We start from the raw sequence: 27,497 nt of genomic DNA, 5'->3' as shown, positions 1-27,497 counted from the left end.
ATATGACAAATCCACAGTTAACATCATACTCAATGGTGAAAAACTGGAAGCTTTTCCTCTAAGACCAGGAACATGAGAAGGATGTCCACTCTCACCACATTTATTCAACATAGTACTGGAAGTCCTAGCCATAGCAACTAGACAAGAAGAAGAAATAAACAGCATCCAAATTGGTAAGGAAGATGTAAAACTATCAGTATATGCAGATGACATGATACTAACTATAGAAAACCCTAAATACTCTGACAAAAAACTATTAGAATAAATGAATTCAGTAAACTTGCATGATACCAAATTAATATACAGAAATATGTTGCTGTTTCTATATACTTAGTGACCAAGTATCAGAAGGAGAAATTAAGAAAACAATCCCATTCACAATTGTACCAAAAAGAATAAAATACCTAGGAATAAATTTAACTGAGGAGATGAAAACTATAAAACATTGAAATTGAAGATGACAAAACAAATGGAAATATATACCATGCTCATAGATTGGAATAATTGTTAAAATGTCTGTATTACCCCAAAGCAATCTACAGATTCTATGCAATCCCTATCAAAATATCAACAAATTAATTGAACAAATTAATTGTTAGATCAAATTGATATGAAACCACAAAAGACCCCAAACAGCCAAAGCAATCTTGAGAAAGAATGAGGCTGAAGGTATAACAATCCTAGACTTTAAGATACATTAAAAAGCTATTATAATCAAAACAGTATGGCACTATCACAAAAATAGACACATTAATCAATAGAAGAGAATAAAGAGCCCAGAAATAAACCCATGCTTATATAACATAATGTATAGAGAAATTAAATCACTATGTTATAAACCTGAAACTAACAGTGTGTGTCAACTATACTCAAAAATTAAACATAATTTTTTGAGAACAAGATCAGCTCTGTTCCCTCTGAAGCCACAGATCATGGTCCTACACTAGAAATCTAGGCTGTCATCTTTAGGACCATCCCCGAGCAGGGCAAGTAAAATACCAAAGCTCTCCTACCATTTTTAAGTTGCTGTTTTCCTGATTTAGCATTCACTGGGCTATTTTCAAGTTGGTTGTGACATTAAAAAAATAAAACAGGGGCACCTAGGTGGCTCAGTTGGTTAAGCGTCTGACTCTTGATTTCAGCTCAGGTCATGATGTTACTGTTTGAGTTTGAGCCCCATGTCCGGCTCTGGACTGACAAAACAGCCTTCTTTGGGATTCTCTCTCTTTCTTTCTGTGTCTCAAAAATAAACAAACAAACAAAAACAACCAATGCTTATATGGACAATCTACAACAAAGGAAGCAAGACTATACGATGGGGGGGAAAACTGTCTCTTTAATAAATGGTGTTGGGAAAATTGGACAGTTCCATGCAAAAGAATGAAACTGGACCACCTACACCCTATACAAAAATAAAATAGATTGAAGACCTAAACATGAGACACAAAATCAGAAAAATCCTAAAAAGAATACACAGGCAGTAATCTGTTGGACGTCAGCCTTAGCAACATTTTTCTAGAATGTCCCCCAGGCAAGGGAGAGAGAAGCAAAAATAAACTATCAGGACTATACCAAACTAAAAAAGCTATTACACAATGAAGGAACCATGAAGAAATAAAGGGCAACTTACTGAATGGGAGAAGATATTTGCAAATGATAATCTGATAAGGAGTTAATATCCAAAATATATAAAGATCTTATATAACTCAACACCAAAAATGAAATTGATCCAATTGAAAAATGGGCAGAGGGCCTGAACAGAGTAGACATTTTCCCCAAGAAGACCTATAGATTGGCTACCCAGGCACCCCTTTCAATAAATTTTTTAAAACAATTACAATGTATTGTTTTACCAGACTTAATAGATGGTTTAAAGGTGGCAGGGAGGGGCACCTGGATGGCTCAGTCGGTTAATTGTCCAGCTCTTGATTTCAGCTCAGGTCATAATCTCATAGTTTGTGGGTTTGAGCCCCACCTGGAGCTCTCTGTTGGCAGCACAGAGCCTGCTTGGGATCCTCTCTCTCCCTCTCTCTCTGCCCCCCCCCCCCCGCTTGTGTTCTCTCTCTCTCAAAATAAACTTTAATAATAATAATAATAATAATAATAATAATAATAATAAAAGGTGTGAGGCACATGTATGGCTCAGTCAGTTAAGTATCCAACTCTTGATTTGGGCTAAGGTCATGATCTGCTTGGGATTCTGTCTCTCTCCCTCTCTCTCTGCCACTCTGCTGCTCACACTCTCTCTCTTAAATAAAAAGAAAAAAAAAAAAGGTGGCTACCCCTGAAACCAAGAGCACACTATATACACTGTATGTTAGCTAACTTGAAAATATATTAAAATAAATAAAATAAAAAATTTTTAAAGGTGGTAGGGAACAGTAGCTTTCCAATAATAAGTTCTATTTAGTAAATATCTAATAACATGCATAAGTTTGCTATTAAGTTTGAGGGACAAAAAAAATGCCTCATTTAATTTTTTTTTAATGTTTATTTGTTTTGAGAGAGACAGTCTGTGAGCAGGGGCAGAGAGGGTGAGAGAGAGAGAATCCAAAGCAGGTTCTGTACTGTTAGCGCAGAGCCAGATGCAGGGCTTGATCTCACAAACTGTGCGATCATGAGCTGATTTGAAATCACGAGTCAGATGCTTAACTGAGCCACCTAGGCATCCCATCTCATTTAATTTTGAATGGAAATAGCCAAGTTATTTTAAATTTCTGGTGCTTGGGATCTTCATCCACAAAATGAAGAGTTTGGACCAGATAATTTCTAAGAATTTATTCTAACATAAATTTGAAAATTTCTCACAGTAACAGTAGAGTAAAAACCTACAGTAGATTCACAAAAAATAAAGGAAATCAAAGCATACTATGTTGAAAAAAATCATCAATTTACAAAGCAAGGTAGGAAGAGAGAAGAAAGGAAGAACTTCAAAACAGCCAGAAAATAGTAAGATGGTATTAGTAAGTTCTTACCTATCAATAATTACTCTAAATGTAAATGTACTGAATTCTCAAAAGATATACAGTAGTTAGGTGGATGAAAAAACAAGCAAGCAAGTATACAAACAAGAACAAGACCCAACTAACTATATGTTGCTTACAAGAGACTCATTTCAGCTTTAAGGACACACAGACTCAAAGTGAAGGGATGGAAAAAGATATTAACGTAAGTGAAAACTGAAAGAGCAGGAGTAGCTATACTTCTGCAAAATAGGTTTTAAGCCAAAAATGTTAACAAGAATTAAAGAAAGTCATTATATACTGACGAGGTCAATTCACCAAAAAAAAAATCTAACAATCATATATGCACCTAACATTGGAGTGCCTAATTACATTAAGAAGATACTAACAGATATGAAAGGAGAAATAGACAACAGTATAATAATGGTAGGGGACTTCAATATCCCACTTTTTAAAAATAATTAATTAATTTATTTTTAATCTTTATTTATTTTTGAGAGAGAGAGAGAGAGAGAGAGAGAGAGAGAGAGAGACAGAGACAGAGTGCAAGCAAGGGAGGGACACAGGAGAGGGAGATACAGAATCCTAAGCAGGCTCCAGGCTCTGAGCTGTCAGCACAGAGCCCGATGCAGGGCTTGAACTCACAAGCTGTGAGATCGTGACCTGAGCTGAAGTCGGACGCCCAACTGACTGAGCCATCCAGGCACCCCAATATCCCACTTTTAACACGGATAGATCATCCAGACAGAAAATCAACAAGGAAAATTGGACTTTACTATACGTTAGACCAAATGGGCCAATATATACAGAACATTCCATCCAACAACAGAATACACATTCTTCTCAAGTGCATATGGAATAGTCTCCAAGATAGATCATATGATCATAGATCACAAAGGATGTCTTAAAATATTTAAAAAGAGAGAAATCAAACCAAGTATCTTCCAACCACAATGCTTTGAAAAAAGAAATCAGCAATAGGCAGAAGCTGGAAAATCAAAAGATGTATGGAAATTATACATAATGCTGGACAAGGAATAGGTTAAAGAAGAAATCAAAAAGGAAATAGGGGCTCCTGGATGGCTCAGTTGGTTAAGTGACCAAATCTTGATTTTGGCTCAGGTCATGATCTCATGGTTTGTGAGACTGATCCCTGAGTTGGGCTCCACACTGACACCATGTAGTCTGCTTGGGATTCTCTATCTGTCACTTCCCCACTCATGCTCACTCTCTCTCAAAATAAAGAAATGAACTTAAAAAAAAAGGGAAATAAAAACATCTTGAATCAAACAATGGGAACAACAAACCAAAACCTGTGGAATGCAGCAAAAGTAGTTTTAAGTTTATAGCAATAAATGTCTACATTGAGAAAAAGGAAGAATCTCAAACAATCTAACTTTATACCTTAAGAGACTAGAAAAAACAAACTAAGCCCAAAGTTAGCAGAAGGAAGGAAATAACAAAGATCAGAGCAGAAATAAATGCAATAGAGACCAGGAAAACTATAGAAAAGATCAGTGAAGTTAAGAGCTGGAAAGATCAAATAAAGATCTTTCAATCTCTATTTGAAAGATAAAACTAACAAATTTCTAGCTAGACTAAGAGAAAAGAGAGAGGACTCAAATAACTATGTAAATGACAGAGGAGATATTACAACTCCTACTACCGAAATATAAAGGATCATAAGAGACTTTTATGAACAATTATACATCAACAAATTAGATAACCTAGGAGAAACTGATAAATTCTTAGAAACATACAACTTATGTCTATTTCAAAACAGACCAATAACTGGGGTGCCTGAGTGGCTCAATCTGTTAAGTGTCCCACTCTTGGTTTTGGCTCAGGTCACGATCTCATGGTTTCGTGAGTTCAAGCCCTGCATAGGGCTCTGCATTAACAATGCAGTGCCTGCTTGGTATTCTCTCTTCCTCTCTCTGCCCCTCCCCCACTTGTGCTGTTTCTCTCTCAAAATAAATAAACAAACTTAAAAACAAAACCAGACCAAAAACAAGGAAGGAGATTGACTCAGTAATCAAAAACTTCCCAATAAGAAAAGCCCAGATGGTTTCACTGGTGAATTCTACCAAACATTTAAAGAAAAGTTAATGTAAATACTTCTCAAATTCTTCTAAAAAATGGAAGAGGTGGGAACACTACCAACCTCATTTTTGAGGCCAGCATTGCCCTATGCCCAAAGCATAAGGACACTACAAGGAAAGTAAACTACAGACCAATATCTATGGCAAAAATTCTCAAGAAAATATTAGCAAACTGAATAGCACATTAAAATCATTGTACACCATGATCAAGCAGGATGTATACCTGGAATGCAAGGATGGTTCAATGTATGCACACCAATAAATGTGATACATTAAACAGAATGAAAGATAAAAATAATATCATCTCAATAGATACAGAAAAAGGATGTGACAAAATACGACATAATTCATAAGAGCTGTCAACAAATTGGGAATAGAAGGAACATACCTCAACATAATAAAAGCCATATATGATAAGCCTACAGTTAACATTATACTCAATGTTGAAAGGTTTAGAGATTGAAAGCTTTTCTTCTGAGATCAGGAACAGGTCAAGCGTGTTCATTCTCACCTATCCTACTCAATCAATATAGCAATGGCCAGAGCAATCAGGCAGGAAAAAGGAATAAAAGGCATCTAAATCGAAAGGAAGTAAGATTGTTTTTGTTTGCAAATGATACGATCTTACATGTAGAAAATTCTGATGATCTCATCAACAAAAAGTTAGCATTAATAAGTTATAGGATATAAAATCGACAAACATAAATCAGTTGCTTCTATACACTAACAATGAAATACCTGAAAAAGACATAAAACAATCTTATTCATAATGACATCAAAAACAGTATTTAGGAATACATTTAAACAAGGAGGTAAAAGAAAACTATGAAACTGTGATAAAATAACTGAAGGAAACCTAAAGAAATGGAAAGATATTCCATGTTAATGGATCAGGAGTTAATACTGTTAAAATGTCCATTCTACCCAAAGCCATCTATAGATTCAATGCAATCCCTTTCAAATTTCCAATGGCATTTTCCCCAGAAATAGAAAAAAAAATCCTGAAGTTTGTACTGAACCACAAAAGACCCAAAATAGCCAAAGCAATCTTGATAAAGAAGAGTAAATTGGGATGCATCACACTTCCTGTTTTAAACTATACTAAAAAGCTACAGTAATTAACATAGTATGGTACTGGCATAAAAGACAGATACATAGACCAATGGAACCTAGTCAAGAGACCAGAAGTAAACCTTTGCATATACAGTCTGCTACTATTTTACAATGAGCCAAGAATACTCTAGTGTCTTTAATAAACGTTGTTGGGAAAACTGGATCACCACATGCAGAAAAATGAAATTGGACCCCTATCTCACACTACTCATAAAAATTTAACTCTATATGACTTAAACACTCAAACATAAGACTTGAAACTGTAAGACCTCTAGAAAAAAAATAGGAAAGAAATTCCTTGACATTGGCATTGGCAATTATTTTTTGGATATAACATCAAAAATCTAGCAGCAAAAACAAAAATTAGTACATGTGATTACATCCAACTAAAAAGCTTCTGCACAGCAAAGGAAACCATCAACAAAATAAAAAGGCAACTTACAGAATGGGAGAAAATATTTGAAAATCATATGTCTGTAAAGGGGTTAATATCCAAAGAAAGGAAATCGTACAACTTAATAACAAAAATACCAAACAATCTGATTAAAAAATGGGCAGAGGTAATCCCATTTCAGAGTATATATCCAAAGGAAATTAAAACAGGATCTTGAAGAGATATCTGCATTCCCATGTTCATTCCAGCATTATTCATAATAGTCAAGATATGGAAACGTGTCTGTCAGTGGATAAAGATGTGTATATACATATATACAATGGATTATTCAGCTATGAAAAAGAAGGAAATCCTGCTATTTCAACAACATGCAAGGACCTTGATAGCATTATGCTAAGTGAAATAAGTCAGATGAAGACAAATGCTATATGGTATCAGTTATATGTTTAATCTAAAAAGCCAAACTCATAGAAACAGAGAGTAGAATGGTGGTTACCATGGACTGTGGGGGAGGAAATGGGGAGATGTTGGTCAAAGGGTACAAACTTCCAGTTACAAGATGAATAGATTCTGGGGATCAAATGAACAGCATGGTAATTTTAGTTAATAATACTGTATTGTATACCGAAAAGTTGCTGAGAGGGTAGATCTTAAATGTTCAAACTATGCAAAAGAAGTAATTATGTAACATGATGGAGTCATTAGTTAATGCTTTGGTGGTATTTTACAACATATATCAAATCAACATGTTGTATACCCAAACTTGTAAAGTGTTATATGTTCAATCGTATCTCAATAAAACTGAATATAAGTAAATAAAATATAATAGTCAAATCATAATTAACCAGATGATAGAAATAAAGGTGGAATGAAGAGAGGGCATACAACAGAATACCAAAAGAGATTTGAGGTGAAACTCAATGAACAGAATATCTTATGTTAGGGTCAAACAAAGGAGAAAAAGTAATTTTATCATTTCTTCTTAAAAAGAAATGTAAGTGTTGCCTGTCTCCAGTTTTGTTTGCCTCCTAAAAATGGAACCAAGCAGATTTTAAGCCAGTTGTTAAGTCTCTAAAATATCGAAGAACATGATGGCCACGTTGCCTTTGATAGCCTTAGCTTTGTTAGTATGTAAGGTTGCTTGAGTTAGGAATCTTCTGGTTTGTGACTGTCCATTTTTAAGAGATTCCTTTGTGGAGCATTGCTAGGAGCCATTGTGGGCTCTACCTACGGCCGTATCTTGGGGATCAGGATCTCAAAGAGTAGAGGAGCAGCTTGTAGTAAGGCAGAAGAGGAAGAGAATACGTTCCATGTTTTAGAAAAGGTGAAAATAAATTCTCTTGTGCATATCAAGGGAGTTTTCCAGTTGGAAGTGACATAGAAGCTACCACCATGCCTTTCAAACCCTTTTGGTGAAGAAGGATTAGTTAACTTCATAGAGCAGAGCCCTGTGGAGAGTGTGGAAAATGTTGGTCTCTATGACTTTCTGCTTTGGGGTGCTAACCCAGACTGGCTCAAATGCAGGTAGGGCGGCTTGGGTTCAGGCTTCTGGAAACCAGGACATGCAACAGAACAGGTGCTGGCAGAGGTGTCTACCCACTTGTGGGCAGACTCTTTGGATCTGTAGTAATAACAGCCCTTCCCACTGATTGGCTAATCCAAGCTTGGGTGCTTTGTGTCCTTCCAAAAGTAATGGATTATGTGCTCCTGAGTTATGTGTAGCATGGAGAAAATTAGTTTAGATGTGACCTCTTTTTCCCCCTTTCTTCCAAGAGTGACTGGATGCTTGGCAGGGTGCATAATCACATGGTCTTCAGATCTTTTAAAAGCGGATTTTCCTGGGCCTAATCCCAGGGGAGTTGGATACACTCTCTGGTAATTACTGATTCAGCTCCCATTGGTGTTGAACTGAGAAATTTAAATAAGAATTCACACACACACACACACACACACACACACATCCTCAGGTGAAGGCAAACCTTAAACTAGATTAGTCTTCCATGGTCACCTTTTCTTTAGGATTAGGAGAGAAGGAAGCCCAAGAGCAGATTTGGAAATAACCCCATTCCCCATGGTATCATAAGAGGCTAGAGCTATTGAAGGTGAAGGTGAAAAGGAAGTGCCAGCTAGGTACTGGCTCATGGTCCTAGCAGGACCAGCCTGTCGCTTCCAAAGGCTTCTTGTTAAAAATGGGTTTCATGGTCCTTCATGCCTGGGCATTCTCAGGATCTCACATGTTTGTGTAGCAGGCTCAAGGACTCTCAAGTTCACATCACTGGCAGACTGTTTGGAGTTTCTAGGTTTCTGAGGTAACGTGGGGCAGGGCTTTATTCAATGAGACACTAAAATCATTTGTACCCAAAGCCTGTTATGCCACTGAGCAGTGGCACCTTCAGTTTGTTCCTCTGGGGCTGGTGAGGGAGTGGGGGGGACCCCGGGTTTGGTAACATTTACTACACTGGTTAAGAGCGTGCCACAATCCGGGGTGCCTGGGTGGCTCAGTAGGTTGAGCTTCTGACTCTTGATTTTGGCTCAGGTCATGATCTCACAGTTTCTGAGATCAAGCCCCACATCGGGCTCTGTGCTGACAACACAGAGCCTGCTTAGGATTCTCTTTCTCTCTCCCCGCCCCTCCCCCACTCTCTCTCGTAAATTTTTAAAAAATAGTATGCCACAATCCAAGCAGCTCTCCTCCCTGGGGTATGCTTCGGTTTTAGTTGTTTAAAAATACACCCTGAGACAGAAATTTCAGGACACTAAGTGACCTAGAATCAGTTCAAAGGTTATTCTGTTCCTTCACAGAGCTCAGGCATTCCCACATTGGTCTCAACTGCCGTCTCAGACAGTAAATTCCTTTTATGTGTGTGAGCGGGATTGGACCTCCCAACGTGTTTTGGGGAGCAGAATCAGAGGAGTTTGCCCTGCTCTGTGAGGGAAGGAGTTTAACAAGCATAGATCTTTCTGAGAAAGCCACACGGAGGTTTTGATGCAATTTTCTTGAAAATATCAAGTCACAATTTTATTTTCCTCAAGAGAATGGGTCAGTGTTCCCCTAAAATCTTGCTTACCCCGTTAGCATGAATTTGTATTTTTATTTTTTAATTAAAAAAATTTTTTTAATCTTTATTTTTGAGAGAGACAGAGAGAGAGAGAGAGCGAGCCAGTGGGGGAGGAACAGAGAGAGGGAGAGACACAGAATCCAAAGCAGGCTCCAGGCTCTAAACCATCAGCACAGAGCCCAGCACAGGGCTTGAACTCACAGACGGCGAGATCATGACCTGAGCCGAACTTGGACACTCAAGCGACTGAGCCACCCAGGTGCCCCATGAATTTGTGTTTAAAGTGCTGGAGGTACATTCTGTTTATGACTTACTACAAACAAGGAATCAGAAGGTGAGGAGAGTGATGTGTGGGAAATACAAATCTCAACATCTTGTTGGAGTTCAGCAAAGAAAGAATCTTTGTCTCAATGCTGATAATAACCCACCACCATTTTTTAGTGAAGATTTATTGTTGTGCTTGCTTTATGTTCGTCCACGTAAATTCCCATAATGACCCCATTAACTACTATGGTTATTCCCATTTTTCAGATAAAAACACAGAGACATGGAGAGTGGGCAATGTACCCAGATCGTAAAGCTGGGCTGTCAGTGTGCAGACTGGGCCTTAAGCATCAAGCAGTCTTTGGTCTCTGCTCGTCTTGTCACTTGTGCTGGTCTCTGTTAACTTTAGGTTTTTGGAGCTGCTCATTTCCACAAATGCCCAGGATGCAGTCCACACCCTCTACTTACAGTGGGATCTCTGGACCAGCAGCATGGCCGCATCTGGAAGCCTGCTGGAAATGCAGGATGTCAGTGCACCTTCCTACCCTCCCGGGGGCTACTGTACCACAAGACCCCTAGATACTCACATGCACGTTCAAGTTTGAGAGGCTCTGCTCTCTGCTGCCAGAGAGCAGGAAGTATATCCTTCACACTTTCTCTCCCTTCCCTCCCCTCCACTGAATCTTGTCTAGTAATTTTAATTTCTTTAAAAGTAACAATGACAGAAAAATCACAATGTCTCAAAATATCTTACCAAGAGTACTCAAAGCTACCCCACAGAAGCATGACAAGGATTTCGGAGCATCTTTGAATTGCTTTTGAGAAATTAAAGAAAAATTCCAGCATCACTCTAAGGTGATGGGTTTCAGAATTCACAATCACCTACGCTTTATACATACACGGGCACAAGGGAGACATGGAGGTCCAAGGGGTCTGAGAGATTCCATCCTTTCTTGTGTTTTGCACTGGGCCACAGTTCCTGAGCAGATGCTGCACAACACGGAGCCACCCTGTGGTAGAAGCCTTGTTGACGGAGGGGACAAGTGAGAACCAAGCTGTCAACAACCCCAGTTCCTGCCAAACCTCATTTGTCTGCCTGCCAGCCAGGATTCTGAACATACATTTGGGAATTTTGCCTTTTGCCTTTTACTGAACGTGAAGTTCTCCTGTGTGTGTATGTGTTGCCTCGATAAGCTGACCCAGTTTAGGGATAACTAGAATATGTTTGGTTTACAAGATTCAGAATCTATTTCTAGAAGAGGTAAGAACTCTAGAACCAAAAGGGACCACCTCTCCCCACCGTGCGTAGGTCCCCCTTCTGAAATTACCATTCAGGCGGTACCAACATTGCAAACGTACAGGGCAGGACGCATCTGCTCTGGGGATGGGAGGGGGAGGGCTTCCAAAGACCACCTCGCTCTGCCAACCAGCTGCAGAGCCTGAGGTACTTGAGGCCAGCATCGTGTCCTGGTCCCTCACAGGGGGAACGCGAAAATATGATTTAAGAAAATGGAGGCATCACGAAATGCTGCGTGCCAGTTCCTTCTAGATGTTGTTACTTTGGACCCAGCGTTTCAAAAGTTAAATTACTCAGGGTAAGCCGCAGTTTTGGCAGAATGGCATTAAATCGCACCATCTTTAGAGGTTCTGTGTCTTTCTTGGTCAGAAGACATATCTGTTGGAATCCTGGGCAGTACTCAAAGCCTTTTTTTTTTTTTTTTTTTTAAATTTCAGGCTATACATATATGTGTGTGTGATACACACACACACACACACACACACATATACATTCAATATTTATTTTTGACAGAGTGTGAGTGGGGGAGGGGCAGAAAGAGGGAGACACGGAATCTGAAGCAGGCTCCAGGCTCTGAGCTGTCAAGCACAGAGCCCAACGCAGGGCTTGAACCCACGAACTGTGAGATTGTGACCTGAGCTGAAGTCAGACGCTTAACTGACTGAGCCACCCAGGCGCCCCAGGCTTTATATTTTTAATGTTCACTTTTGGCATGTAGAGCCCATGTAACACGTGTGGCTTAAAGAATACCCGCATGCCTAACCATCACAGGGGTGTGTTCTTAGCTGTGCCCCCCAACTCTGGAGGCTGTTCAAGGTGCTCGTGAGGCAGTGCCTGGCTTGTGGCAGCTGACGCACGCACGGGGCAAGATGCTCACTTCAAACTGAAATGCACCTTTTCCTCTGAGTCACAGTATTCTGCTGGCCTTATTAGCATCAGAATAATAAGTAGCTAACGAATTTACTATAATGGCCTCATTGACTTTGCAAAGATACTTAATTAAACACGTTTTTTTAGCTTAATGCCTTCACTTCTGCCCCTTCAGGCCCTTCCATGAATAGAGCACAGAGCAAAAGCCCATTTTTTTACTTAGAACCATGGGCATGCCTAATTTGTAATGAGTTTGCTTCACCTTCCAGTGACCTCCCTGGAAACAGAATAACAAAAGCTTAATCCTCATGAAGCTTCTGGGGAGTTCAGGGAACAGCAGTGATTCCTTACCTTAAGGTCAGACCACACAGGCAGCTGTCATACACTCCTGATTTTGTCAAAAATCTCAGAACATTCACAGTTAAAAATATTTTATTTAAGTTTACACAAAATACAGTCATGTACAAAAATGTACATAACGTTTTTCATTCAGTTTACATTTTAAAAAAGGACAACTGTAATTTCAAATACTTTCTGCTTATATGTCGTGTAAACATTGTTCTGGGCCCATATTAGTAACTAAAATTGTATCTACTCTTGGAGATTTGCATGACCATATGTAGAGGTGCTTTCAGACTGAGAAAGAGATCTGCCAAACCCATTTCTCAAGACGCGAGCATGACCACAACAGGCTGGGTTCCAGGCAAAATGAGAGTCTCTAGAGACATAACTGCAGCTTCCCAGCCACATGAACTTGTAGGTGTACAGATTTCATTTTACAAACATTTTTGTGTACATCGGTAATTGACCTCAGCCTATGTACATCTAGTATGAAGGATCGTGGTAGAAGAATGCAGGCACCCACAGGGGCACACTCTGGATTCTGCAAAATGGCCAGTGCCCCAGTGCAGTGCCTGACATATAGATCATTCTTGTTTGGAGTGTGCCAGGTTGGCCACCATGCAAGGTGTGAGTGTGCACAATTTGAATGAACACTCGAAAATATGTTTAGCTAGTCTTACATCAAAATGTACTTGAGTACATTTTGAGGGTCAAGTGGAGAAAACATAAAAGAAGGGAATAAAAGAAAACAAAGCACACTGAGTTCTGCCACACACAATGTGCTTCAGAAGAAACACTGCTTCACATTTGAGCACAGTTTTGTCTCCCCCTGTTGACGTAACCAAGTGGATACTGAAAAGAACATCAAGGAGATGTTGATCATGAGGCAGAAACCACCTCTCTCCACCTAGGGGTGGGGAAAAAAAAATCCAGGAAGCAGTGTGTCAGGAAGATTCTTCTTGAAATCAAAACAGAATTTAGACTACAACCAACTTTTCATAAAGCGGTTAATAGTTTATGGTATTCAAATACAAATATACCATCAAAAGTAGTAAGGTCTTACTGTTAAGAAAAGCGGTATCTTCATTATCAGATTAAGAATCTCTTAAAAAGTTCATCAACCAACTGAAATTTGATTTACCTTGTAAATCTGATCATTTCTGGATACTGGGCCCAATTCTGTCTGCTGGGAACTAAGAAGTTCCAGAAAGAACCAACCTAATTGGCACCACGACTGCCCCTTTTATAAACCTAAATATTCGGCTTATTAGGAATTCTAAGCTCAACCACATTAACAAATGCTCAGCCCCCAGGGCCTCCAAGACTGCTGGCCTCAGGACATCTCAGTGCAACATTTATGCTTCAAGCACAGCCCTGCGGCATTTGTCCAGAAATGCTACACCTGGGAGCAGGCACGCCCTGCAAGAGCCTCTTCAGCCACCACGCAAGAATTGCATCACAATGAGACAACGCAAAAATGACACCAATGTCACAATCAAGAGACGTGGCTGAGCCCTGCCTAGGCAATAAATAATAACATTTAGATTTCAAACTGTCAACGAAAGGCAAGAAATCTAATTTTTAGCTCTCAATGCGTTCTCATAGCTAGCAATTCAAAAAAATTAGTTCCCCAGCTTGAAATTTGGTTTGGTCAGCTTGAAATTTGGTTTGGTCTTCGATGGAAATTTCCCCTGAATTGGGAGATCACTGACATTGTGTGAGCTTTCTTCTACCAGTTTAAGACAAACATGCTGTCTGAAAAACTCAGCAGGCCCTGATCCTAAACCCTGCACAAACATGTCTGCAAAGTGAGATTTGAACTAAATGATGCAGAGATGAAATGCAGTCATGATACCGTACTGAATATAAACATCTATTTCAATGTTTACTCCAGACTGAACACGATAAAAAGCAAATGCGTGTGTGAAAATTACAAGCCTCTGTTATTTCTCATTCTTACAATCATACCATCAAGTTTATTCACGCTTTACCTTTACTTATCATTGCTATTAAATAACCCTCGACATTTGTTTTGTTGGCATGTGCTAATAAACACACACACATTCCCAAGAGAGCACAGGAAAAACCCCAGTCCAGAGTATTCTGTGTGAAGCCAATTAAGACACTGCCTCTAGGGCCATGAGACCCTGGGCTGCAGAAATGGTTGCTGTGGAAACAAATTTGCCTCAGCCTTTCTGGCAGAGCCAAAACCCACTGCCAGGTCTTCAGATAGGGTCTTGTGTAAACAGGGCTTTTCTGCCTTTAATGTGGGCGCCATTCTAGGAAGTATACAGATGAGAAATTACAAAGGAAAACACAACATACCATGCACAATTTATTTGACTGTAACTTGGTGTTTTCTTTTATTCATCATACAAATTTGAATGGGGAGTCCTGGATAAGTCTTTTACTTAATTTACCTTTGGCAGAAACAACAGATTTCAAACATTTAGTAGCTTCTCATTTATATAGCATTTTTCTTTTAAAATTCTGTGTGTAGCATATTAGTATTTTCAAAACAATACTCTTCAACAGATGTGCTTTAAAGGTTAACTGGTAATGATTTGATTTATATTATAGCTTATTTAAGAGAATAATTACTTAAAAAGGACACACTAGACATGTATTTCCTTAAAAAATACGATTTTTGGTCATGTGAATGATTCATGTTCAGATTTCAAAAATAGAAAACATCCTAAAGTGCTTAATTTTATTTATAATATAACTCCTTGAAATTATAGTGATCTGTAATGTAAACAGTAGAGCAAAGAATACCAAACTATATATTCATGTACATTTAAATTTGTAGGAATATGTACCGTCTTTAAATGTGTGGATTAAAACAGGGCACTTCCAAACACAGCTCATGCTTCTCTATATGATTATTGTTAAGAGCAAACTTAAAGGTATTCTTTTTCCCCACTCCCGACTTAAAACGATTTTCAACTGACACCTTCTACCTCACCTCAGCAATGGAAAACACTGCTATAAATCCAATCTGACCAGTTTCTCAAGAGCCCATTTCGAAACTGACAACCGGTCTGTATAGAGTTTAGCGTTCTCTTTATTTTCTTCTTATTATCAAACAAAACAAAATGGTACCCTTTAAGAAAGCAACTCTCAAAACAGAGGAGGGCAGCCTTGCTCTCCTGTTCATCCTGCGACTTGATCTTTAAAAGGCAGAGCCTGCTGAAGTGCCTTCTCTTGGCAACCAGTGGCTGGTGTGCAGACACTTGACCTCAACCTCACAAAGCACAAAGGTAGGCCTTGGACGGACAGGCAGAAACAGAATTCACTTTCCTCAGTGCAGACGCAGAAGGTTAAAAAGGAACAACAAATCACAAGGTGACATCAGCACAGCGAGAGATGAATGGTTTGGTGCTTTAAATTTCCTGGTCTTCCCCAAGTGTCTAATATAGACAGCTTTGTGACACAGTCTTTGAAAAAAATTATAATCATAAGTGACCACACACCCTTATTTTCCTCTTTATACGTACATGATCTTGAAAATAGTGTGATTTAGATTCTGCCTTGGGCTGAGTTCTGAGGGCTACATTTACCCTTCAGGGGATTTTAGTGCAGGTTTACTTAAAAAAAAAAAAAAAAAATTAAACTCTGGTAAGTACTCAGAAGGTTTAGAACACAGGCTCGCTCTTTCTCTCTCTCATGATCCTCAACACTTAAGCTAAGAAGTAAGCAAGATCTTTTATGTTTGGTAAGAGTCAAATGAAACCAAGCCCCAAACAGGATGTCATAGCATGCTGGCCTTGCTCAGTGTTTGGTGTTAAAATCTGAGACTGATAAGTGCAATCCATGTTCAGGAAAGAATTTTCCAGGCTCTTCACCCTGTTGCCTGAATTAAAAATCAACATTAATATAGCCACATTCCCTCCATCCTCTGCAGATGATCCAGTCCTAGTCAGGAAACAAAATGCTTCACCAGCTGAGGGAGTCTTGAAGAAACACACCATCAAATAGATGACTGCACTGCCATTTTGGGCAGGTACGGCTTCCGTCTTCCTGAGAACTGAAGGGGACACGATCCACACGGGTGGGGAAAGGTGCAGCTCTGTGGAAAGGTCATGAGAATGGCCCAGGCAGCAAACAGGGCTCCAGCACGTGTTCCCACTTTCCTGGGAAAGAGAACATGGACCTGCACAGCGAGTTCGTTCTCTAGAGGGAAGTCCTGAGCTTGTTTTCATCACAGTTAGACAGAGAATGGTCTCCTGTTTCTCAGTTATCCAGGGAAGAATAGTGTATATTCTCTGTAGATGAGCGTGTCTCAACGTAGTGATTCAGCACGGCCAACGTTAGTAAAGCTTCCCCTGCAGTATCCACGTGCACCCGTGGGATCTTGACTGTTCCTTGCAAAAGTCTTAAGTCGGAGCAAGTTGCCCTCTCCCATGCAGACAGCTTCTAAGGCAGGCGATGGAAGCTGGAGCTGATCCCAAAGGCCCGAGGCAGTAGGGCTGTGTGGTCTGAGTTCCAGCTCCCACGCTGCCTTCCGGGTTTCGCAGAGCTGCTATTTACCAGGGGAGGCGGGTAGCAAGTCCAGCCTGCACCTTCAGCCCCCTTAGTGCCGGCTGGGGCTGTGCCCCTTACATGGACTTGGAATCAGTGTCTCTCTTGCTGATGAGCACCTCCAAGAGCCTTAATTTTGCCTTTATGTGCTTATATTCATTGTATTCTTCAGCCATAGGAGTGCGGTCTTCCTTCTGGACACTTCTAACGGAAACAAAAGGAAAGGGGGCTGAGGATCGTTTAGATGATATTGCTTATCAGGTGAATTATCATCATGTAGAAACTCTGCAGTTATCAACCTGTAGAATCGGTGTTCCCAAGTGTCACTTGGTATCAAGACTGATGCTGGGCTTAGACAATCAGCGAAAGACAGCTTCCCCCAGAAGGCACCGTGCAACTGAGTTTTTGTAGTTAATCTGGCATCTTGCAGAATGATATGAAGGACTAAAAACCAAGAAATGTTTTCTCTCTGATGTTGGTGTATGAATTTGCATTAAGAGTCTCTGTAGACTGAAATCCTTTATTTATACTTAAATGTCTTTTCACTTTTATAGATTTCATCTAATGAACTATTAAGTTTCTAATTACCAACTGGGATACCCATAATTTACAGGTTTAAAAACACAGAGTTAATATCCTGGTTATAAAATTACTCTTGGAATTCAGCAATTGGATCACATAATACTAATAAAGCTTTACAGTTTACTAGGAATCTTATATGCATACCTTTTATATGTGCAAGTACTAACTGAGAGCTTATTGTAGGCCAGGAACTGTGCTAAGTACCCTGTGTCCATGATCTAATATAACCCTCACCAGAGCTTGATGAAATAGTGCTGCCGTCTACATTCTCAACCACGGAGCAATACAGCCCAGCTGCTTCTAATTTCACTTTGAAATGCACATGTCAAACATTCAAATACCAGGCTTCCTTTTCTTCTTAAAGAGAAAAACAGGGACCCCTGGGTGGCTCAGTCGGTTGAGTGACTGATTCTTGGTTTTGGCTCAGGTCATGATCTCAAGGTTTGTGAGTTTGAGCACCACATAGGGCTCTGTGTGGAGCCTGCTTAGGATTCTCTTTTTCCCTCTCTCTCTGCTCCCCGCCCCCCTCTTGCACTGTCTCAAAAAAAAAATTAAAAAAAGAGAAAAATATAAGAAAGTAGATAGCATGGGGCTTATATAATTTTGCTCAATGAACTGAAAGTTCATTGATTCATGCCCTGCCTTGTTCAAGAAAAGGGCTCTAGATGGCTTCTCAGCAGAAGGCAATGAAAGGAATAGCCATCTGAGAGTTGACTTCGCCCTGCTCTTTGAGGGGCTTCACTGTCCTCAGATATGAAATAATGGGACCAGATTTAATGATATCTGAAGTCAGAGTTTTAAACGTGTATGATAATGCACCTGGCTGGCTCAGTTGGAAGAGCATGGGGGTCTCAGTCTCAGGGTCATGAGTTTGAGCCCAACACTGGGTGTAGAAATTACATACATACATACATAAATAAAAACTTGTATGATTATTATAAATTCCCATTAACTATACTTGCTTAAAACCTGTGAAGTTTACATAATTTTATACAGTTCCTCAACAGGATATCTGCATAAAGTGACTATAATTACATGGAAAAAAAGATAAACAGACAAACCAAAAATATGTTCAGAAAGAAGAATGGAAAAAACATTAATTCTGGTTTATCATCAGTTATTATTTTGCATATTATTTCTTTTGTCTGCTTGTCTATGTTTTCTAAATATCATACAATGCATGGAGAAAGAAAAACAAGTATTTATGTATAAAAACTCACAGATCCAAATCAGGGACGCTAAAAATACAAAATTTATATGATAAACTGAAATGACCTGGAATACATTTTAAATACCAAAATTGATGTTTACAGTGCTTTTATTTCCAAACACTTTTGAGAAGGATGAAAGGGGACCTTTTAAAGGGAAACTATATTTATATTGCTTAAATAATTTGGATTAAAATAAAATCATTTAAAAATGTTAAAACTGAACTTCCATGTAAGAGAGGCAAATAAATCCATTCCCTGTCCTTCCCGGTTCAGGCTGTGACCTGAGTAAGAGCTGTCTGTGGTCACTAGCAAACAGGGGATGCTATTCCTTAGCATAATGCTCTACAAGGTTGATTATACCATGTCTTGAAACTCACCAGAGAAAGGCATACTGTCAGTCTCATGGACTTACAGCTTCTTGTCTATTTTCATTCAAACCTGACAACAATCACCTTTGCTTTTAAAATAAGCCTAAAAATACCAAGGTTTAGAATTGCCCTTTCCTTATTTCTCCTTCTAGTTTACGAAGACAAAACCAAACCCAAACCAAAAACCAGTGCTGTCAACTGGAAACTTAGCTTCAAGCTGCTCTTTTTAGATTAGAATTTGATGTGACAGGTTTTATAGATGTTAGGTGAATTTACATCAGTCTTGGATACTATTCAAGGAGGATTTCTTGCTGAAGGATCATACAAACCTCACCATCTCACCGTAAACTGCCAGGGGCCCTGGGCGCGAGCCAAGGGACTACGTTACAGAGAGGAGGCAGAGGGCTTCCCACCTTTGGAGCACTGCATAAATCTGACAGGAGCAAAAGAGGGGTGTGTGTGTGTGGAGGGGGAGAAGTGAGGGGAAAGGAAGCATGCACTACCTTCCATTTTGTCTGAAAAAATTGTCTTCAAAATCACGAAGTTTCTTTCGAATCCTTTTCTTTTGTTCTCTCATTTCCTGAAGATGTTCCAAGAGTTCCGGTCTGAGAGAGACAGAAAAATTTCAAGAAAATTGGGTTAAATTGGAATTGTTATAGATATAATGAATGTGCAACTTGACAGGGGTTGTGGAGAAGTGGGGGGAAGCATGGAAATGCAAAAGCTGTTAAGGGAGCTGAGGGTCAGCAGAAATGGCGGTTTCCCATCCCCTGAACCAGATAGAGCTCCCCGGACTCCCGCAAAGCTCCCGCTACTTATGAAGTCTTAGTGCCCATGGCACTTTATCACATTTTGTTTTGAAAGAAAGATCTGTGCTTGGTACATGTTAAATGATGAGTTGAAAAACAGAACCACAGAGTGCCATTCTAGAGCCCCGACTGTTGAAGCAAGATCTTGTGTGCTGCCTCAAATAACATGCAATGGAGAATATAAAAATGCTGAGCTGGAAGTAAAAGAAAAAAATTCACCATTCTATTTACACAGATGTACCCCAGGACAACTTATTTAAATACAAAGGCTAAAATATTTAAAAATGGTATTTTCATCAACACATTTCAACACCACCATCAAAATGACATACATACATTGAAGCAGCATGGAGGTTTGAAAGCCCGGTGTCTTGGTTGCATTTTGATGGTATTTTATCATCCATTGGGGAAATAAACCCATCAGCATCATCTTCAAATTGGTCCAGGAAGCAACGTGCACTGAAATCGGTTTTCAGAGTGACTGTGAAGTCCGGCTTTGTGTTGCTGTCATCTTCTGAGCCCTCATCTTCTTCCTGGAGATGTAAAACAACCCCAATAAAAATCTGGTTACTTTTCCTGGCACTCTTTCATTGTAAGTATCATGTAACGACCATTTAATTATCCAGACAGCATATAGTTTCTTCTGTATCTACATTTAGCAACACATATGCACATTATCAATATATAACTGAGCATCTATATGAACACAATAAATAACACAAACACTAAACACAGCCACTCAGTAGGGGGAAAAACTATAAAACTATAAAAACTAGTGTACAGCACAATTAACATTTGTCAAGACTGAGGATGAAGGAACCACCATTGTAATTTATACCGTAAATCAACTGCAGTTAAAAAAATCTAAAAATCCCCAGCTCTGTGATAACACATAACAAAATCCACCACCAGCAGTCAGTGCATTAAGGATTCCTTTAGTTTTGGACCTCAGAAAATGTGTTTTTTATTAAGCTATGAACATCTTGAGAAATTAAACAATACAGCCTTTCTGTTTAAGAGTTGAGATTAAAACATATTTTGTGGTTGCTTGATGCACACAATTTTAAGAAAGTTTTGAAAAGATCAAACCATTTATGTTCTCATCATTGGGGTCATAAAACTCAAGTATTTTTTTCAAGGAGCTTCCAAGGGACGCGGCTGTATTTTTTAGCATCCAAGATTCTCAGAAAAGCATGATATTCTCTGTCTGTCTTGGCAATGCAATTAGAAAAACAATGAAGTCAAATCACAGCTTCTTAGTGCCAATTTAAAGCTATGTAAATCTAAGGATGAAATGATATCAGTCTAAGTGAAAGATTTTAAAAGAAGTAATTTACTGCCAAAATGTACAGTCAGACCAGAAGAGGATATCCCAAGATCTGAAAAATTTAAAAAGTGGTTAAGAGCACAGATATGTGAACAACAGCAAGCACAACATCGGCGGTTCGAGTTGAACCAGGTGACTTCAGTGCAATCCAGCAAATTAATCGCAGGAGGTGGGAGTAGTTACCATTGGTGGTCAAAGTATGCAAACTGCCAGGGGTGGATTTTCTTACCATAAAGTTTGGTATGTTTCTAATACTGCCTCTGAGGAGAAATAATGTGAATAAACAAATAAACAGGAAACACAAAAACAAAAAAAGGACTATTGCACAACTATGATGAAAGTACTGCTCTGAAGGCACGAAGATAAAACTGGTCAAAACTAGGTAGCTCTCTCAGATTCCCTTCTGCTGTGACGTCAAATCTTCAATCTCTTTGCTTAGAAGTAAATGCCTCATTATTAATTTTTAAAAATTGAAATTATTAAAGAAGATTTTAAATTTATAGTGTCAAAGTGACTTTAAAACTAATAATTTTAAAGTTTCTCTTTTTTTGTGAAAGGAAGTTAACAATTCCCACCTATGTAGTTTTTAGAATTAATGGAGATTAACGTATAGACCTCGCAAGCTACATGGGGCACAGAGGCAGTGCAGATCAACCTCCTGCCCCCATCCTCTGCTCTCCTGGATGAGGAAGGACCAGGTGGAACTACTGGACAGAAAACTCCACTGAAGCGAGGATTTGGGCCTGTCTGTTCACTGCTGTTCCTAGAGCCTAGCCAATGCCTGCATATCATAGGTGCTAATTAATGTCTGTCAAACAGTCTAGTAATTCAGTTTTAAAAGAAAAATACAAATTACTGGAGGAGAGTATAGCCTTGTAGCCCAAGGAAGGTAAGAAATAAAAGTCAGGTGTTTTGGCCTAATCAATTACATCCCAAGGCCCTAAGAGAACTTAAAAAGATGAGAACGTGTCTTGCACACAGTGGGAACTCAAAGCATTTAAAGAGGAAGCTGAATAGATCTATTCTCAGTAAAGCTGTGAAAATCATAGGGGAAAAAAAAAAAGAAATGATAAACCTAGATCTTCAAATTATAAGACCATAGGGTCCTTGTGCACATTGGGTAGATTCTAGAAGTTATCAATACTAGATAACATCTGAACGACTGAAAAAGAATCCATGATCAACAGTGACCCCTTTAGGAAAACCATTTTTCCTTTATTGACAGGATTGGCATAATATTTGGATTTCAATAATTAATGAGGTGAGCTGATCTACGAAAGGAGAGCTGATCGTGAAAATTGATGCAGGGTGATGATGCAGGGTGGCATGAATCTGGAGGGAAGTCTGTAACAGGACCTTTGCCGGACCCAGCCTTACTCAGTATTTATCAATCACTTGGATAAAGACGCAAAAGGCATATTCACAGAATGCATAGAGAATACAAAGTAGGGAGGGATATCTGATATGTTGGAATAAAATGTCTAGATTTAATCAGTTTCACCAGGCTGGTATATAGAAGTGTGATAAGTAACTAATTGAAAAAATTCAAGGTGGTACAATTTAGGTTAGAAAATAAAAGATGGACATATAAATGACGAGCAATCCAAGGAAAAGCAAGCTGGGGACTGCATAAATCAGCAGTGAGATAGGGCCGTGGGCAGTGGTTCTCAACTGGGGGTCATTTTGACCCTAGTGGACCTTTGGCAAGGTCTGGAGACATTTTGGGAAGGGGGTGGAAGTAGTGCACGACTGGCATCTGGTGGATGGAGGCCAGCCCCCAACGACAACAAGTTATCTGGCCCCAAAAGTCTGCAGTGTGGAAGCTGAATGCACGTGCCCCAGAAAGAGTACAGCGAATTCACAATACATTGACAGTCATGTAGGCATAGAGTTGTAGGACGAACGGCCCTGGATATCCAGATAAAGATCAGGATCAGTCCTTGCTCCACTGTCTTGCTGGCTAAATCATATCTAAAACAATGTTCAGTTCTGGGTATCAGTGAGTCCGAGGGCTCTAGGTAAACTGGTATGTGTGTATACAGCAGAACCGGTGGGTGGCTGGGAGGTGACCTGTATCACATGAGGAACAGGAAGAAGAACTTGGAGAAAAAACTTCCACAGGCTGTGGGTGAGAGCAGACAGGGGAGGTGACAGTAAAGACATGAAGGGCTCTCAAGGAAGAAGCAGTTATGCTCATTCCATATTGTTCCAGAAGGCAACACTAAGCCTATTAAGTAGAAAGTCATACATTAATAATAACTAAGAATATTATAATTTTAAGTCATTTTTATAGTTATCAAAGTTATTATATTCTGAAATTGCACATTATATAATTATTATTTTTTAGTATTTCAATAATGATAATTATAAAACTAACACTATAAAATCACTTTTTAGCTAATATTGGCACTTAGCCCATGGAATGAGTGACCTTACTTCTCCATTGTTGTAAACTTTTCAAGGTTCAGGATGGAATCACTTCTTAGAGATAGTGTCTCTATTCTGTCAGATAAATTTTAAATGAAATTCTTATGTTGGGAAGGAGAACTGACTAGACTATCTCTAGGATTTTTGGGCTAGAAGATGTTGGGCTCCAGAACTTGAGCTGGCTCTTTGTCATACACAGCTGGTTTCCTACCATTTAAAACCAGGGATGGTTTTTAAGGGAACCATGTCGATACAATCTTCTGATCTGCACCCATATCAAATTCTAAATTATATCAGAATTGTCAAGAATTAGTACAATCCAAACCATGCTAATAATTTGGGCCAGTTGGAACAAAATGAACTGAAAGACAACACTATTTACAAAAGCAATGTAAGCATTGCAAAATTATCTGAAATTCTGACCACCACATGGGCCAGGAGAAGAGCCATGGCCAAATTATAGTTGTGAAAAAGATAAACTAAGCCAAACAAGAAGATTTGGGAGAACGTCATCATTGATATATCTTCCATTCGTTTAGTGAGGCAATTATTAACTGTCATATTTTGGATGTATTAAAGAACACATTTTTATCTAGTAACAGTTCTGTGGTGTGCTTCTAAGAGAATTTCTAATTTTCATACACACAACTGCCCAAATTTCTTCAGTGATGGTGATTTCATTCTTGTGTGAAATTACCAGACAAAATTTGTCTTCTTTCATCAACATCAAATCTTATTGTAAGAAAATAGCTCCAATTTTTAAAATATAATAGAGCATATTTGCCTAAATTTTATGTTTAGAGCATTTTCATAAAACAAGGTCTATTTAAAATAATATGAATAGTGAGCACAATCATTGTCTAATACCTTCAAATTAGGTCCATGAAGTATTTAATTAAGGCCCCCAAGAAGTAAGAAAAGGAATAGAATAAATAAGAGAGAAGATAGTGTAACTTCTGGTACCTTCCTTCTGTCATAATGATGAGGACCAGGTAAGACAATGGAGCAGTTCTCAACTGGTGTCCCTCATGGGAACAAGGCCCTTATATTCTGTAATAACCTTTCCTGACTACAGTAAATAAATGACCACCTCAGGCCTGAAACTTTCACAGAAATATGACAAGTGAAACTCCTGAAACTCACTTCTGCTTTGGGTTTGACATTCCTTTCCAAATTAATTGCTAAAATACAATCGCTGATTTAAAAAAACAAAAACAAAAACAAAAACAAAACTGAATCTGACTTTTCATCTCTAGAGCCCTGTAGAAGGCAGTTCAGTTCGTTCCAGTTGTCTGGAAACAAAACCAGGAAAGAGGCTGATCCTGGTCCAGGCCAGTTGGGTCCCTACAGAGATGTACAGACCCGCGAGCACAGAGTGTACTCCCTCTCCAGCAAAAGCGTCCGCTGAAGACAAGGATTACCTGCGTAAACTCCATAATTACTATGGGGGCAGAAAACAGAGCATATACTCCAGTGACTGCTGGCAATCGTACTATATTCCCAGATCAAGAGCAGATTATACAATCAGCCCCGAGGACTAAATGTGTTAGGGGAAAGTAAAAAAGAAGGAAGAGTGGGTGAAAGTGTGCCAGCAAGCTGTCAAAGACAAGGAAGATATCGGTCTATAAAACGATAGATTTTGTTGCATGCTGTATGTATTGCCCCAGTTGATTTTGGGTTTTCTAGTAACTCAGTAAATAAGATTTCTGTGGAAGTTACCCAATGAGTTAATTAAAAAGGATTCTGGAATACAGAAAATCCATTCCAAAGAGAGGAAAAACAAAACTAAAAAATATTGTGAACCCACCCCCCCCCCAAATCCCTGAAAAGCAAAATAAAAACAAAACAAACAACAAATAAGACACCAAAACAAGCAGGGGAATGAGATGCAATAAAGGAAATCAGCTCGACCACAGTATCAGTAAGAGATCACAGGCGGTTCCGGGCACTACTGATTTTGAGGGCACACTACAGGAAGCCACCACCGAGGGCCCAAGCACGACCTCACTGTGTCCACAAGAGGAAGGGAGGCCGGGAGAGCGATGCAGATTCAGCACGAGGTGAGCAGCGGGAGGTCCTCACCTTTATCTCCTTGAAGAAGGAAGCAGTTTCGCCCTCAATAATTGGCTGCAGCAAAGGGCTTCTCCGCTTGCTGGAGGGGGATCCCTGCGACAGGCGGTGACAGTTGGTTACACTGCGAATCCCTCTCCCTTTCCCACCAGGCCTCTGCTTCCTCTGAATCACTAGGGTTTATTACTGCCTTCGAATTATATACTCTAAACCCTCCCCACCAAAAATTCCCAGGAAAACCAGAAACAACCAAAGTTCTCGTCCGAGTTGGTGCTTCGCTCCAGAGCCCACAACCCAAACCAAGGAGGCCATGTTAGAGTAAGAATGGCATGTGAGTATGTGAACTGAACACAGAACAAACCTGAGGAGGAATGTGTGCTCCTCACTCTCTCTGCTGCCTGATTGCAATAGGTACAGGAACCCTAGAACTGTTACAAGCTTCAAGTAGAACAACATAGGCCCCTCAGGTGATTCAAAGGTTGTGTGACTTCCCTGTTTTACACTCACCTTATTTAGGGACACTTACTTAGGGGCACTAAGGGCTCCTAACTGGAGAATGAAAGAACTCCTTAGACTTAATCCTTTCACTGGTTAGTTTACTAATTTATTCCACAAAAAATTCCTAGAAAAGTAGCTTTCTTCTAATGTACCTGCCTAAAGTCTCTGGAACCTCATTCCTATGAACAAGTACACTGTCAGAAGAAATACAAAGATCATATCTCAGGTTTAGAAATAAACAAGGAGGGTGGGGCGCCTGGGTGGCTGAGTCAGTAGGGGGTGCCTGGGCAGCTCAGTTGGTTAAGCTTCTGACTTCGGCTCAGGTCATGATCTTGAGGTTCACGAGTTCAAGCCCCATGTCGGGTTCTGTGCTGACAGCTCAGAGCCTGGAGCCTCCTTCAGGCTGCTTCAGATTCTGTGTCTCCTCCCTCTCTGCCCCTTCTCCTCTCATGGGTTCTCTCTCAAAAATAATGAACATTAAGAAAAATTTTTAAAAAGAAATAAACAGGGAAGGTGCCTGGCTCAGTCGGCAGAGTGTGCGGCTCTTGATCTCAGGGTTGTGAGTTTGAGTTCTATGTTGGGTGCAGAGATTACTTAAAAATAAAATATTAAAAAAAAAAGAAAGAAAAAAACAAGGAGATTTACTTTTGTAAAAAAATTATTTTAGAGAGAGAGGGGCTGCATGAGTGGGGGAGAGGGGGAGGGGGGAGAGGGGGAGGGAGAGAGAGGGAGAGGGAGGGAGAGAGGGAGAGAGGGAGAGAGAGAGAGAGGGAGAGAGAGAGAGGGAGAGAGAGAGAGAGAGGAGAGAGAGAGAGAGAGAGAGAGAGAGAGAGAGACAGAGAGACAGAGAGACAGAGAGACAGAGAGAGAATCCCAAGCAGGCTTCATACTCAGGGTGGAGTCCAATGCGGGGCTCAATCCCACAACTCCAGGATCATGACCCGAGATGAAATCAAGAGTGAGATGCTGAACAGACTGAGCCACCTAGGCGCCCCTAAACAAAGAGGTTTAAAGCAGGAATGGAAGAGAGGCAGCTAATGTAAGCATGCATTTTAATAACAACATAAAAGCAAGGCCATGTCTGTTGATTGAAACGTTTAAAAGCCATCAGGGGAAGCCCCTAATATTCCTGGAGAGGAGAGCACTGGGACAGAGGCAAGTGATTCCCCAAGAGAAGGACAGGGCATTAACGCTCACGCATAAGCTGGGTGGAAAAGCCAAGACTGGAATATGGGAGGAGGGCTAGCTGGCCAGCGCCTGACAGGCCTTTCCAGAGCTGA

General features: G+C 39.7%; 1 protein-coding gene across 9 annotated transcripts in view; it reads right to left on the bottom strand.

Annotated features, from left to right (window-relative positions):
- Positions 1–27,497, bottom strand: part of FAM13A (family with sequence similarity 13 member A) — a 368,980-nt gene continuing 341,483 nt past the window's right edge. For 6 of the 9 annotated variants that reach the window (XM_019464526.2, XM_019464477.2, XM_019464493.2 and 3 more), the window contains 4 exons: positions 25,732–25,815; positions 20,232–20,428; positions 19,590–19,691; positions 14,729–17,129 (listed from right to left, as the gene is read on the bottom strand). In XM_019464526.2, the coding sequence (XP_019320071.2) occupies positions 17,003–17,129; positions 19,590–19,691; positions 20,232–20,428; positions 25,732–25,815 (510 nt within the window). In that variant the 3' untranslated portion in view covers positions 14,729–17,002. Of the gene's footprint in view, positions 138–12,476; positions 13,312–14,728; positions 17,130–19,589; positions 19,692–20,231; positions 20,429–25,731; positions 25,816–27,497 lie in introns of those variants that run through there. The other 3 variants (XM_053901396.1, XM_019464516.2, XM_019464507.2) reach the window with 3 other exon arrangements.

Source organism: Panthera pardus, unplaced genomic scaffold, assembly GCF_024362965.1.
Source record: "Panthera pardus isolate Hobbes unplaced genomic scaffold, ASM2436296v1 HiC_scaffold_13, whole genome shotgun sequence".
Classification (NCBI taxonomy): domain Eukaryota; kingdom Metazoa; phylum Chordata; class Mammalia; order Carnivora; family Felidae; genus Panthera; species Panthera pardus.
This window is presented reverse-complemented; position numbering and strand designations above follow the sequence as displayed.